This window comes from Salvelinus namaycush, chromosome 18 (assembly GCF_016432855.1).
Source record: "Salvelinus namaycush isolate Seneca chromosome 18, SaNama_1.0, whole genome shotgun sequence".
Lineage (NCBI taxonomy): Eukaryota > Metazoa > Chordata > Actinopteri > Salmoniformes > Salmonidae > Salvelinus > Salvelinus namaycush.
The window spans coordinates 35,379,722-35,398,618 of NC_052324.1; the positions used below are offsets into that span (position 1 = coordinate 35,379,722).

Sequence of the window (18,897 nt, forward strand, 5' to 3'; positions counted from 1 at the left end):
CTCCCTCCCTCCTCTAGCCCTCCTTTCTCCCTCCTCTCTCCCTCCTCCTTCCATCTAGCTCTCCTCCCTCCCTCCTCTCTACCTCCTCTAGCCCTCCTCCCTCCCTCCTCTAGCCCTCCTCCCTCCATCTAGCCCTCCTCCCTCCCTCCTCTCTACCTCCTCTAGCCCTCCTCCCTCCCTCCTCTAGCCCTCCTCCCTCCCTCCTCTAGCCCTCATCCCTCCCTCCTCTAGCCCTCCTCCCTCCCTCCTCTAGCCATCCTCCCTCCATCTAGCCCTCCTCCCTCCCTCCTCTCTACCTCCTCTAGCCCTCCTCCCTCCCTCCTCTAGCCCTCCTCCCTCCCTCCTCTAGCCCTCATCCCTCCCTCCTCTAGCCCTCATCCCTTCCACCTCTAGCCCTCCTCTAGCTCTCCTCCCTCCATCTAGCCCTCCTCCCTCCCTCCTCTCTACCTCCTCTAGCCCTCCTCCCTCCCTCCTCTAGCCCTCCTCCCTCCCTCCTCTAGCCCTCATCCCTCCCTCCTCTAGCCCTCCTCCCTCCCTCCTCTAGCCCTCCTCCCTCCATCTAGCCCTCCTCCCTCCCTCCTCTCTACCTCCTCTAGCCCTCCTCCCTCCCTCCTCTAGCCCTCCTCCCTCCCTCCTCTAGCCCTCCTCCCTCCCTCCTCTAGCCCTCATCCCTCCCTCCTCTAGCCCTCCTCCCTCCCTCCTGTAGCCCTCATCCCTCCCTCCTCTAGCCCTCCTCCCTTCCTCCTCTAGCCCTCCTTTCTCCCTCCTCTAGCCCTCCTCCTTCCATCTAGCTCTCCTCCCTCCCTCCTCTCTACCTCCTCTAGCCCTCCTCCCTCCCTCCTCTAGCCCCCCTCCCTCCATCTAGCCCTCCTCCCTCCCTCCTCTCTACCTCCTCTAGCCCTCCTCCCTCCCTCCTCTAGCCCTCCTCCCTCCCTCCTCTAGCCCTCCTCCCTCCCTCCTCTCTACCTCCTCTAGTCCTCCTCCCTCCTCTAGCCCTCCTCACTCCCTCCTATAGCCCTCCTTTCTCCCTCATCTACCCCTCCTCTCTCCCTCCACCAGCCCTCCTCTAGCCCTCCTCTCTACCTCCTCTAGTCCTCCTCTCTCCCTCCTCTAGCCCCCCCCTCTCCCTCCTCTAGCCCTCCTCCCTCCCTCCTCTAGCCCTCCTCTCTCCCTCCTCTAGCCCTCCTCTCTCCCTCCTCTAGTCCTCCTCTCTCCCTCCTCTAGCCCTCCCCCCTCCCTCCTCTAGCCCTCCTCTCTCCCTCCCTCTCCCTCCTCTAGCCCTCCCCCCTCCCTCCTCTAGCCCTCCTCCCTCCCTCCTCTAGCCCTCCTCTAGCCCTCCATCAGTAAGCAGCTACCCTGGAATCATCAGAGATCCCTGACGTGAGGGTATGTGCCCTTGGACTACATCGTGGAAGGCAGCACCATGCAGTCCATGGGCATATACACTTGCCTCAAGGCTTTGTTCTTCATGAAGAGCCCCACCCCTGCGGCCAACAGAATCTCACCAAAAAGGACTAAAGCCACACTGATGTGATGAAACCAAAGAAGAGAGTTATAGAAATGTAATTGATCTCCTTTTTGTCCCTCATCCCTCTATTCTCCTCACCCCACTCTCTTCCCCCACTGCCTTCTTCACTATCCATTTCTTCACCTGTCTCCTCTCCTCTGCTTTATTCCATAACCCTTATTTCACCTCCTCCCTCCCGTCCATCTCTCTCTGCTCTCCCCTGTCCTCCCACTCTCCTTATCCTCTTCCTGTCACCTATACCCCTTTATCCCACCAATATTTCTGCAGGGTTTCATAGGAATCCCTGGGGTTTTTGGCCTTCCTGGACCTGATGGTGAGAGAGTAAGTAGTCCAGAATATCTCCTAGAAATATGAAAATGAATAACTATACAATAACCTTTCTACCTCTTTGAATGACTTGTTTGGTGCATTACTGAGACTAAAAAGAGACCACCTCTCTTAGTCCTATGGGAGGGGTACACAGTAGCTGAAAACCCTCCTGGGGACATTATTATCAGTCAGGATGATCAGATCTAACCCTTAGTGAGTTTAAATGATTGTGAAATAGAGGTGCTTACACTGGATGAAATGCTAGCAGTAGGCCCTCGCCTCCAAACCGCTAAAAGATGACTGGAGTAGCCCTTTCCCAATACAGGATCAAGTGCTGGTGGAATTCCAGCCATCCCTACTGTTTGGATAATAGTCAGGAGATGGGCTAACACTAAGGAGCTGGAACAAGAGCTGCTTCGGAATAGCCTGACGAAGACTCATTTTCCCAGAACCCCCGCAGGCAACTGGAGTAGAATTGTAGGCTATATTAGAGAGAATTTTTGGACATGCTTGCACTAGCTTACATTTGATACAGTATGTGTTTTGGTTCTAGTAGGCTACCTTAAAGAACCAATCATAATCTGCTTGTAAAATAAATATGAAATTATTATTGAAATTTACCTCTTCTTTTGCTGTTCCCCTCCTCTCTTCTTTCTTTTCCCATCCTTCTATTTTTCTCTACCTCCTCAGGGAATTCCTGGTGTTCATGGGAAGAAGGGCAAGATGGGTAGGCCGGTAAAGATTTCTCTCAACATACCTTTTTATAGTGAATGCAATAATACCATGAAATCAACTGTTCCTTTTCCCCATTTTGTCATACCTTAAAGGTCAATTCCACCACTTTTCAACCTAATTTTCATTATCTCCAGTACAATACCAGTGTCAAAGTATGTAAAAACTAACGCATTTTTATGTTTTGTAGGGAAAAAATCTAAAGTTGAAATGTTCACCAAAAGTTAAAGCGGTGACGCGGGGAGCAGGAAAATACCCTCCCTTGGTCTAGGAACATGTTGCAGGTTGAAACTCACCGTTTTTTACTTTTAATACTACCCTGTGATGTCACAGAGAAGCATTTTTTAGGCCTTTCTTCTAATCTTTTTAACCACAGACCATAGAAACAAGCTGTTTTCACATGTGTAGATACTGGTTTGGTGCTGGAGATGATGAATATGAGGTTGAAAAGTGGCAAAATTGCCCTTTAAAGATACAGCTAGGGTAATTTAGTGAGTATGGCATGGCTATTATTCAGAGGAACAGTCTTGAGCGTGTATGGGGGCATCTTGGCTTTAGCCAGACATCAGTGATGCATGTTGTGGTAGCCTTCACACAACCACAGTGGAAGACTGTTGAAGACTGTTGTCTTTTCACTCTTGAGATGGCTGGCTACCCCTTGAGCCTCGAGTCTGTCTGCATATTTCCACTAGTGTATACAGTATATCATTTAGAATAGGATGAGATCTCAACGGACTACAACTAGGACACTATTGGCAACTATCCCATTGATTATACACTGAGTGTGCAAAACATTAAGAACGAGACATGCTCTTTCCATGATGTTGTCTGAACAGGTGAATCCAGGTGAAAGCTATCATCCCTTATTGATTTCACTTCTTAAATCCTCTTCAATCAGTGTAGATGAAGGGGAGGAGACAAGTTAAATAAGCTTTTTTAAGCCTTGAGACAATTGAGACATTGATTGTGTATGTGATATTCGAAAGTCTATTACATTGGACTATAAAAAAGCCTTTTACATTCGACAATAACAAAGTATTTTACACTGGACTATAACAAAATCTATTACATTGGAACAATGTTTTGTGCAGTGGAGGAACTTTTGGTTTTGGAATTCCAGCCCAGCTAGTCACAGACCAGGGAAGTATTTTCATTGGCGCCTGCATGGGGATTTCCAATTCTCCCAGCAACATATTGAGTTGTGCTTACATGGAAAATCCTGATGTTCCAAATTACTTATGTAATAGAGATATTTTCCCAAGCATAGCTTTACAATGTTACATGATGAAGTGGGTTATTAAGCTGACGATGGTCAGTGAACGACAATTGAAGCTGGCACAGACTATAAATAGGTGTTGAGGTAGCCTCGCTGTTAAGAGCATTTGGCCAGTAACCAAAAGGTAGGTTAGGTGGAAAATCTGTTGATGTGCCCTTGAGCAAGGCACTTAACACTAATTGCTCCTGTAAATCGCTCTGGATAAAAGTGTCTGCTAAATTACTAAGATGTCTTTTTTTTTATGAGGAGAGTGCAACTTTAGCATTTGATGATGGCATCTCTCTGTGTGTTTGTTTCTGTGGTGCCGTACCAGCCCTTCTTCTTCTCATCTTCAGTAGCTAGTTTTTCTTCCTTACATTGAGTCATCTAAACATTCTGTATGTTCACTGTTACTAGCGTAATGTTCTCTGAGTGGCACTTGCATATGACAGATCTAATCTGGGATCAGACGTATTACCTTTCCAGCAGATGTCGTACTACCTGCAATCTTTCAAGTAACATCTTTGAGTTAAAACAACTCAAGAGCTGAGGAGTAGCTAAATGTTTTACTTTAAACCAACACTATTATAATGTTTGGGTAAAAGCGCCATTTTGCACATTTTCGAAGGTATCACATTGCAGCAATTACCAATGTATTACTTTCCCCCAGATGTTTTACTAATGCTTAACTCAACACTCTGCCTGCCACACACATTCCATCCTTCTGAATAATATCTCATGCAATAGAAACTGCTGGTAATATCACCATCGCTTCATCTAATATTACATTTTCCATCCTCACTCTGTGGGCCTATGAGACCTCTACTACTAGTACCATTAATCATACAGGCACAGTCTATACAGTAACTACAGTAACTACAGCGCTTGTATTCTGTGGTGGAGAAGGGCCAAGGTCGAAGCTGAAGCTACAGCAAGGTGTTGTTGACCTTGGCATTGTGACAAGCAGCACACGTTGAGCGTGTGGCCTAGCGGAAACCTCAGCCTCCCAGAGCCTCAGTGTAGCCTATCATAGCGTCACAGCTCTTGTTCTCTGGTTTTATAATGGAACAGATTGACCCAGGAGGAGGAGGAAAGGAAAGAGCCCAGTCAGCAGATCCCGGGCCAGCCAGTCAGTCCCCAGGCTGCTGGTTAGGGCTCCTGCCAGCGAGGCTCAGCGCAGCACGCGCACTCCCAAACATTCAGCCATGGAATTTCCTGCCGCCGCGCACGCACACAGTCTCTAGGAATAAAGAGTCCAAGGAGCTTGTTTATAGCATGCGGCTTGATGTGCTGCTTGACGTGCTGCTTGACGTGCTGCTTGACGTGCTGCTGGACGTGCTGCTTGACATGCTGCTGGACGTGCTGCTTGACGTGCTGCTTGACGTGCTGCTCGCTTGCTTGGGGTTTATTCTGCAAACCTCTTTGACAGGGATGGAGTTTGTCTACTGAGTGCTGACATTGTGTTTGGTTTATTTTCCGCACATCCAGAAGTGCAGTGTGGGTAAACATAAAGGAGAAGTAAAGAATCAATAAATTAATACTGTAGTTACTAGAAGGGAAATTAGGTAATCACTCATTAACTAAACTCATTTAGAAATTCATCACTATTATTTTATCTGCTGATGTGCTGAACTGAACGGTAAGCAAAACCACGCAACAAATACTGCATTGTAACCAATGTGCATGCCGTAATACTTTAGCTTTGTGTCTAATATACAGCCACACCATTATGGTTTATACTAGGAAGCCCAATATTCCAAGAACATATTCTCACGGTCAACTACTCTTGGTGTGGGAAAGTAATGGTATGTAATGATATGGTTGGCCATGCCAAGCATTAATGCTTCAATACCATTCTTTTTAGTACAATTGTGATGCTTTGCAGAATGGTTGTGTTTCAATCTGTTTCTTCCATAGTGTTTAACAGCTCTCTGCCACCCCGGTACAGAGTGATAACATGCCTACTCTCTTTGTGTTTGTGTACTCAGGGGTTTGCTGGGGACTTTGGCGAGCGGGGACCACCAGGACCAGACGGAAACCCAGTAAGTCAAACAGCAGAGATGACTGTTCCCCTGGCCATCACTTCAGACCTATGTTCAGATAATATTTCCTTCTTTCAAATACTTACGTTATGCTCTATTGAGCTCAACTGGCGCAATGGAACAAATGGTATAGTCCCAAAAGTGCAAAGCTCATTCTTCTGGCACTCCAGGCAGGCTCAATCAAACGCTCAAGGTATTAGAAAAAAAACCAAAAGAAACAATTTGAGTTTCAGCCTTTATTGAAGGTTTCTGTTGTTTGTTTTTAAAGTCACAGGTCTAGCCTTTTTGTTTTTGTATCTTGGTTTGGATTCAATAATTAGCCAGTGCATTATCTCCACAACAACAATCTATTTAGAGAATTTGAATGACTGATTTACATCGTTTCAGTACAGCGGTCAAGTGGGCTCAATCAGCCCGTAAATGGTGTAAACTGCATACCCTGGCTGTTTGCTTCCAGGCACTACTTAAACTCACACACACACACACACACACACACACACACACACACACACACACACACACACACACACACACACACACACACACACACACACACACACACACACACACACACACACACACACACACACACACACACACACACACACACACACACACACACACACACTAACATTATTTGTCTGGTGAACAGACATGCTAAATAGAAGTCACACTTGATGAATTGAAAACAACCACCTTTAGTTTCCCCTGTTGGGGTACGTAAACCTCCACACTGCATTTTATTTCATTTGCTTCTTCCTGGGACCTCCCGAGGATTTCCTACTCCTGAGCCCATAATGATTCCAGCCTGAGAGTTTGTTATATAGTTACATGCCCAGAGCATCTCGTTCTGGTCTTTGATCATGTCAGACCACAGTTATCCACATTCACAGTCATGAGGGAGGGGGCTCTGGACTCTGAGATCTGGACAATTTGTCTACTGTTTTAAATGCTGCAGTAATGTCTGTAAGATCTGTAACCTAGAGCACTCACATTGCTAAGTAGTTATTATAGCAGCAGTATATACACTCTTATGCACTTCTCAGTAGCTGCATTGGTGACAACTTGGGAGAGTCAGATCACTGCATAAGTGTGTATATCCAAGCAATGAACGGTGTAGTGTACTTCACAAGGTCAAAAAGATAATCATATCTTCACTAAAGCAATTTCTTAGACCACATCCCACTCAAGCTAGTTTGACATGAGGGCATAATGTGGTTCTGAAGCTTCCTCAACTGTACCTTTCTTAACAGCTCTTTGAGTGGCAACTGTATAGAGATATTGTGATTGTCTGACCTCGACAGACCTCTACAACACCATTTCCTGCCCTGTTCTTCCAACAGGGGAGAGGGAAAGTTCCTGTTGGCTCAATAACTTCTCCTTCAGTCATAATGAAGCTAGGGGAGGAGGGAGGGGAGAAGGGGGAGGGGGCAGGAAGGCCACACTGGACTCTAACATCTATCTCTCCGTTTAGAAAAAGCTCCCCTCTTTCTCCCTCTCCCTCCGTTTCTCTCTATCTCTTGCTCTCGCTGTCTATCTCTTTCACTCTCTCTCCCTATCAATACAATTTCAATTTAAGGGGCTTCATTGGCATGGGAAACATATGTTTACATTGCCAAAGCAAGTGAAATAGATAATAAACAAAAGTGAAATTAACAATACAAATGTCATATTATGTATATATACAGTGTTGTAATGATGTGCAAATAGTTAAAGTATAAAAGAGAAAATAAATAAACATAAATATACGTTATATTTACAATGGTGTTTGTTCTTCACTGGTTGCCCTTTTCTTGTGACAACAGGTCACAAATCTTGCTGCTGTGATGACACACTGAGGTATTTCACCCAATAGATATGGGAGTTTAACAAAATTGGATTTGTTTTCGAATTCTTTGTGGGTCTGTGTAATCTGAGGGAAATATGTGCCTCTGATATGTTCATACATTTGGCAGGAGGTTAGAAAGTGCAGATCAGTTTCCACCTCATTTCCCTATCTCTCTCCCCCTCTCCCTCTCTCTCTCTCTCTCTCCCTGGAGCGGATATGGGCATGGCATGTAGCAGTGGGGTAATTACCGGGGACAACAAGCCCCTCTCTGTGTGTCGCACCATCTTTCATTAGCTTGGCCTGGCCCACGAGATGGGAGCTGGAGATTACACAAGCTATCAGGGGAAAACACAAACAAACCGAGGGCTGGGGTCTCTCCCCCCTCCTTCTGCCAGCAGCGGAAAGGAACACTGTGCCTCTCTTCTGCCTGTATTTGTTTAGAACAAAGCCTATAACCTTAGCAATCTGCTCTCTCTCTCTCTCTCTCTCTCTCTCTCTCTCTCTCTCTCTCTCTCTCTCTCTCTCTCTCTCTCTATATCTCTCTCTCTCTCTCTCTCTCTCTCTCTCTATCTCTCTCTCTCTCTCTCTCTCTCTCTCTCTCGCTCTCTCTCTCTCTCTCTCTCTCTCTCTTTCTTTCTTAGGGCGAGCTGGGAGCCCCTGGTCCTAATGGAGTTCTTGGCCTCATTGTGAGTATTTAAAGCCATGTGTACCTTCACTCTGTACTTCTCTCTAGGACACTCTGCCTGGTTTGGGGATCTCTGTACTTCTCTCTAGGACACTCTGCCTGGTTTGGGGATCTCTGTGCTTCTCTCTCCATGACACTCTGCTTGGTTGGGGATCTCTGTGCTTCTGTCTTTAGGACACTCTGCTTGGTTTGGGGATCTCTGTGCTTCTCTCTTTAGGACACTCTGCTTGGTTTGGGATCTCTGTGCTTCTCTCTCTAGGACACTGCTTGGTTTGGGGATCTCTGTGCTTCTCTCTCCAGAACACTCTGCTTGGTTTGGGATCTCTGCTTCTCTCTCCAGGACACTCTGCTTGGTTTGGCATCTCTGTCCTTCTCTCTCCAGGACACTCTGCTGGTTTGGGGATCTCTGTGCTTCTCTCTCCAGGACACTCTGCTTGGTTTGGGATCTCTGTGCTTCTCTCTCCAGGACACTGCTTGGTTTGGGATCTCTGTGCTTCTCTCTCCAGGACACTCTGCTGGTTTGGGGATCTCTTTGCTTCTCTCTCCAGGACACTCTGCTTGGTTTGGGATCTCTGCTTCTCTCTCCAGGACACTGCTTGGTTTGGGGATCTCTGTGCTTCTCTCTCCAGGACACTCTGCTTGGTTTGGGGATCTCTGTGCTTCTCTCTCCAGGACACTCTGCTTGGTTGGGGATCTCTGTTTATGACTTGCCTTGTTGCAATATTGTTGATGATAAACAGAGCTAAGCAAATGTCCCAAATGTTGCCATAAAGAACATAGAGCAGGAGCATTACATCATCATACAAGCTTGTTGGGAATGTGTATGATATCGTTGTTCTACTGCAGTGTTCCAAGTGTTCCGTCTTCTAAGTGTGTGTGTTCTGTATGTTGTTTGTGGCAGGGAGACATGGGTCCTCTAGGGATGATGGGTTTGCCAGGACCATGTGGACTCAAGGTAACTAACCTACTCCTTTACTCACTTTTACTGTAAACGCTGTTACATGATGATGTAGATGTAATATAACGCAGGTGGCATCATTTCAAGAGGGGTTCATCTCTATCGCTATGGCAATGTTATATCTGTTTACTCATCTGGTTATTCAGGGGGTACCCGGAAACCCAGGAGAACCAGGACTGAAAGGTGATAAGGTGATCTGAATACCTCATTATTAGCCTATTGTATTTATATCAACCATGCTATCAGATAAAAATGTTGCATGCAATATAGTCTCATCCACCAGCTGGCTCTCAGGGGACGAGGTGGTTACATGCTGTATAACTACATAGACATCTCTAGAAATCTGATTCAGGAACAGTTTGTAGACCACCCTCAAGCCTACAAGATGGCTTCTAACTGTATCTACTGTAGCTTATCATCAATCACTGCTAGTTTAGAGCTTAGGCTTGCTATGTTCTCCATATATCACACATACTGTATGTATAAGCTACTGAGAAATATGTACTTTTCTTTGTAAAAATGCACATATACACATACTGTACTCAGCCAGATGTGCAGTGTTCCTGTGCAGTCTACAGGTAACCAGCTGACAGCCCTAGAGCTGCCTGCTGGGCATACTGGGTCTGCCTCATGCCCTCAGCTGACTCAATAGAGTGCAGGATTTGTACTGTACTTTTAGTTTATTCCTAACTCCAACCTCTCCTAACCTCTGTCTTTCTTCAGGATGACGTTGGTCTTCCAGGGGAGCAAGGAGAGAATGGATTCCAAGGTGACAAGGTATTTCACTTCCCTACTTAACAGATGGTGATGACTGTCGTCTGAGTCTCTGTGTCAGGGGTTTATCCTTTCGTTTCACAGAAATGTTCTCGTTGTTTTACAGGGTATCCAGGGTTCACCAGGATTGCCAGGCATTCGAGGGAAACCAGGGCCACATGTGAGTCCATTAACCCTTATATAGGGTATGTGTACCTGGGACCATGTACAGTATACAGTACAGTATATTACTAGGTTATCACTTTTGAAATGGCTAGTGATACAAAGGGTATCCAGCAAACTACAATGCTGTCTCTGTCCTAGGGGGTGACAGGTGAGCCGGGTCCTGATGGTATACCTGGCCCTCCAGGCCAAGAGGTAAGGATCTGTGAGGGCGTCAAGATTACTCATGACCCAGGTCTTACCTTCTCCTTGTGATGTATAGTAGAGATGACCACCTGTTGTCTGGTTGTTCTCAGGGTTTCCCAGGAGACATCGGCCCACCAGGTCACAACGGCCCAGAGGGCCCAAAGGTCAGTAGCCTGTAATGAAACTATCTCACACCTATTAAGCCTTGTTTATACCTGGTGCTAACATGCATCCTTTGTCGTGATCTTGTCCACATTCTGATTGTGCCCACATTTTCAGACAGGTGTAGACAACTAAAACATGCATTGTGGTCTGATTATGATCAGGCACACATTGTAGACAGATCTGGACAGAGAAAATTTTTGTCCTGATCTTGTCCACATTCTGATGTGTCTTATATCCGTCCACCGTGTAAGCATTGTGACCAGATCTTTGGGGCGGCAGGTAGCCTAGTGGTTAGAGCATTGGGCCAGTAACCGAAAGGTTGCTAAATCGAATGCCTGAGCTGACAAGGTAAAAATCTGTCGTTCTGCCCCTGAACAAGGCAGTTAACCCAGTGTTCCTAGGCCGTCATTGTAAATAAGAATTTGTTCTTAACTAACTTTGTCACGTTCCTGACCTGTTTTCCTTGTTTTTGTAATTGTTTAGTATGGTCAGGGCGTGAGTTGGGGTGGGCATTCTATGTTATGTGTTTCTATGTTTAGGTTCATTGTCTATTAGCCTGATATGGTTCTCAATCAGGGACAGGTGTTTTACGTTTCCTCTGATTGAGAACCATATTAAGGTAGGTTGTTCACACTGTTTGTTTGTGGGTGATTGTTGCTGTGTCTGTGTTTGTTACACCACACGGTACTGTCTCGTCTCGTTCTTTCCAGTTCGTGCGTTCATTGTTTTTTATGTTCACAAGTTCAGGTCTGTTTTACGTCGTTTGTTGTTTTGTAGTTTATTCAAGTGTTCTTCGTGTTTCGTCTTCATTTAATAAATCATTATGTATTCAGCACCCGCTGCGCCTTGGTCCGCTCATTCACCACAAGACGACCGTTACAAACTTGCCTAGTTAAATAAAGGTTAAATAAATAAATAAAAATCTCCTGGTCCCTCCCTGCAAATTATTTAACAGCTATTCTTTCAAAATAATATATATAGTTTTATATAGTTTTTAAGATAAATATTGATGCCATAAGTCAATGGTGCCACCTGTCAATGATTTGAATGATGATTTAAATTGTTTCTCTGTCCAGATCTGTCTACAATGTGTGCCTGATCATAATCAGACCACAATGCATGTTTTAGTTGTCTACACCTGTCTGAAAATGTGGGCACAATCAGAATGTGGACAAGATCAGGAAAAAGGATGCATGTTAGAACCAGGTATAAACGTGGCTTTAATGTAGCAACTTGACATCCTCATGTGGCGTAGTTGGCATGATCAAGCACTTTTATGAGCAATGAGTATCTTTAGTGTTGTGAGAGGTTTAGTTGGTTTTTAGTGAATACAAAGAACAGTGGTTGGAGCAGGTCCATGGACCTTGGAAGTCCTTTCTGGGTCGCGTGGGGAATGCTGGGGACTAGTGCTGTTGGACTGCCAGTGCATCATGGACAGCAACATGGGGTCCGTACACAATCTAACATCCTGTATCATTCTTCTCAGGGGAAGCCAGGAAACAGAGGTTTACCAGGGCCCAGAGGAACAGCTGGACTAGAGGTGAGATTGTCTTTAGTTTACTACATAAAACATACAATGCTTGACGTATTCATAGCATGTCAAGACCAAGTCTTACTTTGGCTATGTATATAGTATGCACTATATGTAAGATATATGACAGCAATGATCTAGCATTTCCACATGATCTAGTGATAGTGCAAAGTGTTGTTGTACAAAGGGGTATTGTCCCTGTCTTGACCCTCTGTCTCCATATTGTTTTCCAGGGCGATGAGGGGCCACTTGGACCACCTGGACCTACAGGACCGGAGGTGAGCGCTGATTGGACAGCTCAAAACCAAAACAAACAAAACAAGGAAGTCCAAAAATACAATATGGGTCACTCAGCACATGAAAACCCCCAAATGTTCACCTCTCACCATCCCAAAGCCTGTTTCATAACCATGAACCTTCAGAGTGGGAAGCCAGCTGAATCACTATGATATGGTTAGCTATATACCATTAGCTCTTGGCAGAGTTGTCAGTCTATTGTGCAGAAAATCTATTTTGATAGATGGCTGACTGCTTATTGTGCATTTGTGGCATGAGTTTGGTTAGTAAAACTGCTGTGCTCGGCCACATCTCCACATGGTGCTCATCTGTTATACAAAGACAACAGCCTGGGATGAGATAGGCTTATAAAAAAAAAAAAAGCTTTCTGGTTTTGAACCAATGAAAATAAAGCCATTAATTTCCGTCCGTAGGCAGTTAGCCCAGTTAGTAGGATTATTATGAAAACTGTCCAAATATCTACTTTCCGCATTCATTTTTAAGATGTTACTTTTGGAGAATGGCCATTTTTCTAAACACTGGAAGTAAATGTCAATGCTTCATTAAAAATACTGAAAAATCAATTTATAAAACGGCTTGGAATGGCTCTCTGTTTCCCTTGCCTAATATTTTGTGAGCTTGTCCTCCATCATAGATGGACATATCCTCCATTCCTTACTCTGAATAATCATAAACATCTGGATATCTATGAGGATAGACTCTGGTTGCATCCCAAATAGCACCTCATTCCCTATATAGTGAACAACTTTTGAGTAGCGCCCATAGAGCTCTGGTCTAAAGTTGTGTAGGGAATAGGGTGTCATTTGGGACGCAGGCTCTCTCTCTCCAAGATCCGGTAAACGAGCTCTGAAATCCAGACCTTTTTTCTGATTGTGTCAGTGAGTAGCCTGGCCTTGGATTCCATCATAAAGCATCCTCCTACAGACTTCCCATTTGCATCCATTATAGACTAAATAAAGAGTTAGTCTGGAGTCGTCCCAAATTCAACAATACATGCCAATATATCACTCCAGTTAGCAGAGCACTAATCCAGTTCAACAATAGCAGAGCTCTAATCTAGTTCAACAACAGCAGAGCACTAATCCAGTTCAACAATAGCAGAGCTCTAATCCAGTTCAACAACAGCAGAGCATTAATCCAGTTCAACAATAGCAGAACTCTAATCCAGTTCAATAATAGCAGAGCTCTAATCCAGTTCTACTCTCTCATACAGATGACTAAGCACATTAAAGAACAGAGGATTCCAAACGGCCATCTCCGAAAGACAGACACCACAACTCATTGAATATTCTGATTCAATATAACACATTCGATCCAATGATGTTTTACTAATGCATTAGTGAGATAAATTCTCGGTTCCATTGTGGATGGACTTGGGTCTTTGGATAATATAGAGAGGGATAGTGACATTTCTCTTCTCTGCCAGGAAAAGCCAACAAAAGTAGCACATCTTTTTCAGGCATTAAAACTTTGACAATAACAGAAGACATTCCACGAAATGAGTGTGAAAGCCGAGTGCTTTGTTGGTGCTCTTAAATTTTTAAAGTTTTTGAGTGTTGTATTGTTCTAACCCATTTGTCCAATCATCATATCACTGGTCTGAGTAAAACAAGATTAGACAGTATAATATTCTGTCCCTAAAAGGACAAATGTCTTGGACACATTATGCTACTGCATGACAAAGTCAACCATCATTTTCACACCATACATTAATCCAAACACTCTTAAAGCCAGATTGGAGGAGTCCTTAGGACAGATTGTAGCTTTACAGTATATTCTGTCTGTAGGTTTGTTAATGTGGTGGCGGGTGGGTTACGATACTAGGACGGTTGTCTTTAGGGCAGATGATGATTCTACTGTACTGTTTGATGAGGTTCAGTACTATGGTTCATGTATGTTTTCTGTTCAGGGCAGACCTGGAAGGCAGGGATTCCCGGGGAAAACAGGTCCCGAAGGACTAAAGGTCAGATTCTATTAACATAATGCACCATCCATCTGCCGGAGTCTATCACTCTCTCTCTCTATCACTCTCTCTCTCTATCACTCTCTCTCTCTATCACTCTCTCTCTCTATCACTCTCTCCCTCTATCACTCTCTCCCTCTATCACTCTCTCTCTCTATCACTCTCGCTCTCTCTATCACTCTCTCTCTATATCACTCTCTCTCTCTCTATCACTCTCTCTCTCTATCACTCTCTCTCTCTATCACTCTCTCTATCACTCTCTCTCTCTATCATTATCTCTACATCCTATTTCCGGAGTCTATCTCTCGCTCTCTATATCACTCGCTCTATCACTCTCTCTCTCTATCACGCTCTCTCTTTATCACTCTCTCCCTCTATCACTCTCTCTCCATCCATCTGCCGGAGTCTATCACTCTCTCTATCACTCTCTCTCTCTCTATCACTCTCTTTCTCTGTCACTCTCTCTCTCTATCACTCTATCTCCATCCATCTGCCGGAGTATATCACTCTCTCTCTCTATCACACTCTCTCTCTATCACTCTCTTTCTCTATCATTCTCTCTCTATCACACTCTCTCTCTCTATCACTCTCTCTCTTTCTCTATCACTCTCTCTCTCTCTATCACTATCTCGCTCTCTCTCTATCACTCTATCTCCATCCATCTGCCGGAGTATATCACTCTCTCTCTCTATCACTCTCTCTCTCTATCACACTCTCTCTCTCTATCACACTCTCTCTCTATATCACTCTCTCTCTCTATCACTCTCTCCCTCTATATCTCTCTCTCTCTATCACTATCTCGCTCTCTCTCTATCACTCTATCTCCATCCATCTGCCGGAGTATATCACTCTCTCTCTCTATCACACTCTCTCTCTCTATCACACTCTCTCTCTATATCACTCTCTCTCTCTATCACTCTCTTTCTCTATCGCTCTATCACTCTCTCTCTCTCTCTCTCTCTCTCTATCACTCTCTCCATCCATCTGCCTGAGTCCGTTGTTTAACATGGTCTCCCCTTGCTCTCACTCTTTCTTTCTTTCTTTCTTGCTCTCACTCTTTCTTTCTTTCTTTCTTTCTTTCTTTCTTTCTTTCTTTCTTTCTTTCTTTCTTTCTTTCTTTCTTTCTTTCTTTCTTTCTTTCTTTATCTCTCTCTCTCTTCTCTCTCTTCTCTCTCTCTCTCAATTCAAATCAAAGCGTTTTATTGGCATGGCAAACATATGTTTACAGTGTTGCTCTGTCTCTCTCTCTCGCTCTCTCATTTAACTGTGTGTAAATTAGATGTCACGTTTCTATTACCAGGGGGACTGGCCTCTAATAAGCATGTTCTCTCTGACTGATCTGAACTTTAAAAGGTTTGAATCTTTTTATGAAATGCTAATTTGGTATTCTGCTGTAGGGCGAGCCCGGAATAACTGGAGAGGTCGGAAAGCTTGGCGAGAGGGTAAAGGCTTTTCTCTCTCCTCTCTCTCGCTCTCTGTTTGTTTATACTTCACTCTGTGTGTGTGTGTGTCTGTTTATGTGTGTCTGTGTGTGTCTGTTTGTGTGTGTGTGCGTCTTTCTCTCTCTTACTGCGTATGTTCATGTGTGTGTTTTGCTGTTGCTCCACTGCTCTGCAGGCCATGGTGTAAGTACAGGGCTTTGACTGTGTGCTTTCCTGTGTTGGTCTCTGCAGGGGCTGGTGGGTTTCATCGGCCCTGTTGGGGAGCCTGGCCTCGCAGGAGAAAAGGTTAGCTGTGTATCTTTGCGTTAGACATTACAGGAAGGCTTTTCAACTCATAAACTGTTGTTTCGGTCATATTGAAAGATTCAGATTTGTTAATTGCTCTACTTTCCTAGTGGCAAAGATGGTTGAAATGACGTTATTACAAACAGTTGTAAGCTGGTCGAAATTAATTATGTCAGTTCAACCCATTTTGCCTGCTGAGTTTGCTTCCTGTTGATGTCTTGTGCTATAACTACAGATGTAGGATCATAGTTTGAACCAATTGGCTACAGAAAGAAAATCATCTTGCAGCAACAGGAAATGTGAATTATTATGTGCATTATAATAATAATTTGGTAGGTGCTTATATTTGTCCTATTTCACACGTGCAACAAGTGTGTATTAAAACACGTATGAATTGGCAATGTGTTTTTTGCATATCCCACTTTCCCTGAGACACCATCGGATAGTGGGGTCACAGCCAGGGTCTGTCATTATCAACGGCGAACCGTGAGCAATTAGGGTTAAGTGCCTTGCTCAAGGGCACATCAACAGATTTTTGTCGGTTCGGAGATTCGAACTAGAGTCTAAACGCTAGGCTACCTGCCGCCCTGCTAACTATATACCCATGGCACCATCATTTTTTTAACCTTTTTTGTGACCTGACCATAACTAACTACAGGGAAGACTCCTGGTCCTACCTATGTGATGCAGGGTCCTCATAGCTGTGTTGGTTTTCCCAGGTGGACCGTGGGGAGATGGGATTTCCTGGACCGCCAGGGGAAACAAATGCAGCTAATAATAAACTAAACTACAGTGCTATATGTTTTTCCAGGGGGACCGTGGGGAGATGGGATTGCCTGGACCGCCAGGGGAAAAGGGGGCGATGGTAAGGAGTAAGTCTGGACCCCGTCTCTATTCCCAGGGGCATTCAACGCTATATGGGTAGGACAGGATGTCATCTGGGGGCTTGGAGATGAGCAATGGGGCACTAAGATAGGTAACCTTCTGACTGAGAAAGAGATATGTATAGCTTGTACATCTTGTACGAAATTACGTTTTTGTTAGTCATACTGTCAGTCAGCTCAACTTCATGTTGGGATGCACTGTAGCGAGGATAGCATTTATGTTGTATATAAATGTGCAGAAATTTCCAAATTAATCTCTTCTTGGTTTCTCAACTCATTACCTAGTATTGTAAATGCTTCACACAGCAGCAAACAGCTGGGAGCCCCATATTGTTTGCATCTACATTATCTTCTCAGCATATTGACTCAAGATGTTCATTGTATAACAACGCAGTGCCTCAGCTATTGAGAAGTGATAGAGTAAGGCAGATACAGTTATGACAGATCTCACTACTCTTACAAAAAAGGGTTCCAGAAGAGTTTTTTGGCTGTCCACAAGGGAGAACCCTTTTTGGTTCCAGGTAGAACCCTTTTTGGTTCCAGATAGAACTATGTTGGGTTCCATGTAGAACCCTCTAGGGAAAGGATTCTACATGGAACTCAAAAAGGTTCTACCTGGAACCAAAAAGGGTTCTTCAAAGGATTTTCCTATGGGGACAGCCGAAAAACTATTTTAGGTTCTAGATAGCACTTTTTTTTCTAAGAGTGTACCTAAACTAACAAACTGTTCAGTCAGCCACATCTTACAGTCTAAAAATAGACAATACAGTACATTGAAACAGTTGAACAGCTAACAATTGTCAATAGTCATCAGTTCACTGTCAGTATTAGAGTATGTTAGAAAGGGTTTTTAAATGGGTTTGAAGTATGATGAATGTCTTCATGCTGTTGTTCTGTGTGTCTGTCAGGGTCATCCTGGAACTCCTGGAGAGTGTGGTTCATCAGGACCTCTAGGGATACCAGTAAGTAAAGCCTGTTTGCTTTACACATTTAGTGCCAGTTTCCCAGACACAGATTAAGCATAGTCCTGGACCAGAATTTTTTTTCAGTGGAGATTATTTTTATTCCATAGAATAGTCTTAATTTGGGTCTGGGAAACCGGCCCATAACATTTGGTACCATTTTAAACGTCTTGTGCCCTGTAGATTTACTACAAAAATGAACCCCATCCCACCAACACTACTCTGAAATAGCATCGTTTCTAGTTTGGCATTAGATGCAGCATGGCAGAATGCATTTAGAAGCAAGGCATCACTGCTGTAAACAAACTGAATGAGACATCAAGTTAAAACCTGTTCTATTTGGTACATTCAGCAGCTTGGCATAGAGTCTGTTTGAGTTTAGTTTAAGTGTCTTCAAAGGTCAGACTTAGCCTCTTAAAAACTCTTAGGCTACTACCCATTCTGGCTCCTCAAGGGTGTGTTGCCTGCCTCGTTTGGAATCCAGCTACATAAACATAGCCAAGAAAGGTCTGTGATGAGGCCTCACTAATACCGTTTAATCTTTACTCATTTAGACACTAAAGACAGTTGTACACACAAGAGGCGTTTGGGAGACATTCCCCACAGCACATACCTTGGTTGATGTTGATGGGAAGTGACAGAAAGACACTCAATCAGTGTCAGGATAGCTGCCATGCCAGCTGTAAACTTTAGCACCTCTGGCTAAGCTAATGCAGCTCCCACCCTTTACCTTTATAGCATGTCTACATGTCTTTAGTCTCCTCACGCCGTGCACCGACATCACACAAGTTGTGGCAAGACATGCCGGTCAGACTCAGAGATGCTTTAGCAAGCTGCGCAGGAGACTGCAGCAGAAGAGTGCATTAGTGTTAATCACAGAGCATACTCTTCTACTTCTTCTGACCAGGT

General features: G+C 44.4%; 1 protein-coding gene across 1 annotated transcript in view; it reads left to right on the plus strand.

Annotated features, from left to right (window-relative positions):
* LOC120062931 (collagen alpha-1(XXVII) chain B-like) overlaps window positions 1-18,897 on the plus strand; it is an 82,177-nt gene that overhangs the window by 40,950 nt on the left and 22,330 nt on the right. The window contains exons 10-26 of the mRNA XM_039012988.1: window positions 1,796-1,849; window positions 2,528-2,572; window positions 5,813-5,866; window positions 8,336-8,380; window positions 9,281-9,334; window positions 9,484-9,528; window positions 10,061-10,114; window positions 10,218-10,271; window positions 10,415-10,468; window positions 10,570-10,623; window positions 12,111-12,164; window positions 12,389-12,433; window positions 14,362-14,415; window positions 15,813-15,857; window positions 16,089-16,142; window positions 16,954-17,007; window positions 17,935-17,988. Of these exons, the coding sequence (XP_038868916.1) occupies window positions 1,796-1,849; window positions 2,528-2,572; window positions 5,813-5,866; window positions 8,336-8,380; window positions 9,281-9,334; window positions 9,484-9,528; window positions 10,061-10,114; window positions 10,218-10,271; window positions 10,415-10,468; window positions 10,570-10,623; window positions 12,111-12,164; window positions 12,389-12,433; window positions 14,362-14,415; window positions 15,813-15,857; window positions 16,089-16,142; window positions 16,954-17,007; window positions 17,935-17,988 (873 nt within the window). The remainder of the gene's footprint in view (window positions 1-1,795; window positions 1,850-2,527; window positions 2,573-5,812; window positions 5,867-8,335; window positions 8,381-9,280; window positions 9,335-9,483; window positions 9,529-10,060; window positions 10,115-10,217; window positions 10,272-10,414; window positions 10,469-10,569; window positions 10,624-12,110; window positions 12,165-12,388; window positions 12,434-14,361; window positions 14,416-15,812; window positions 15,858-16,088; window positions 16,143-16,953; window positions 17,008-17,934; window positions 17,989-18,897) is intronic.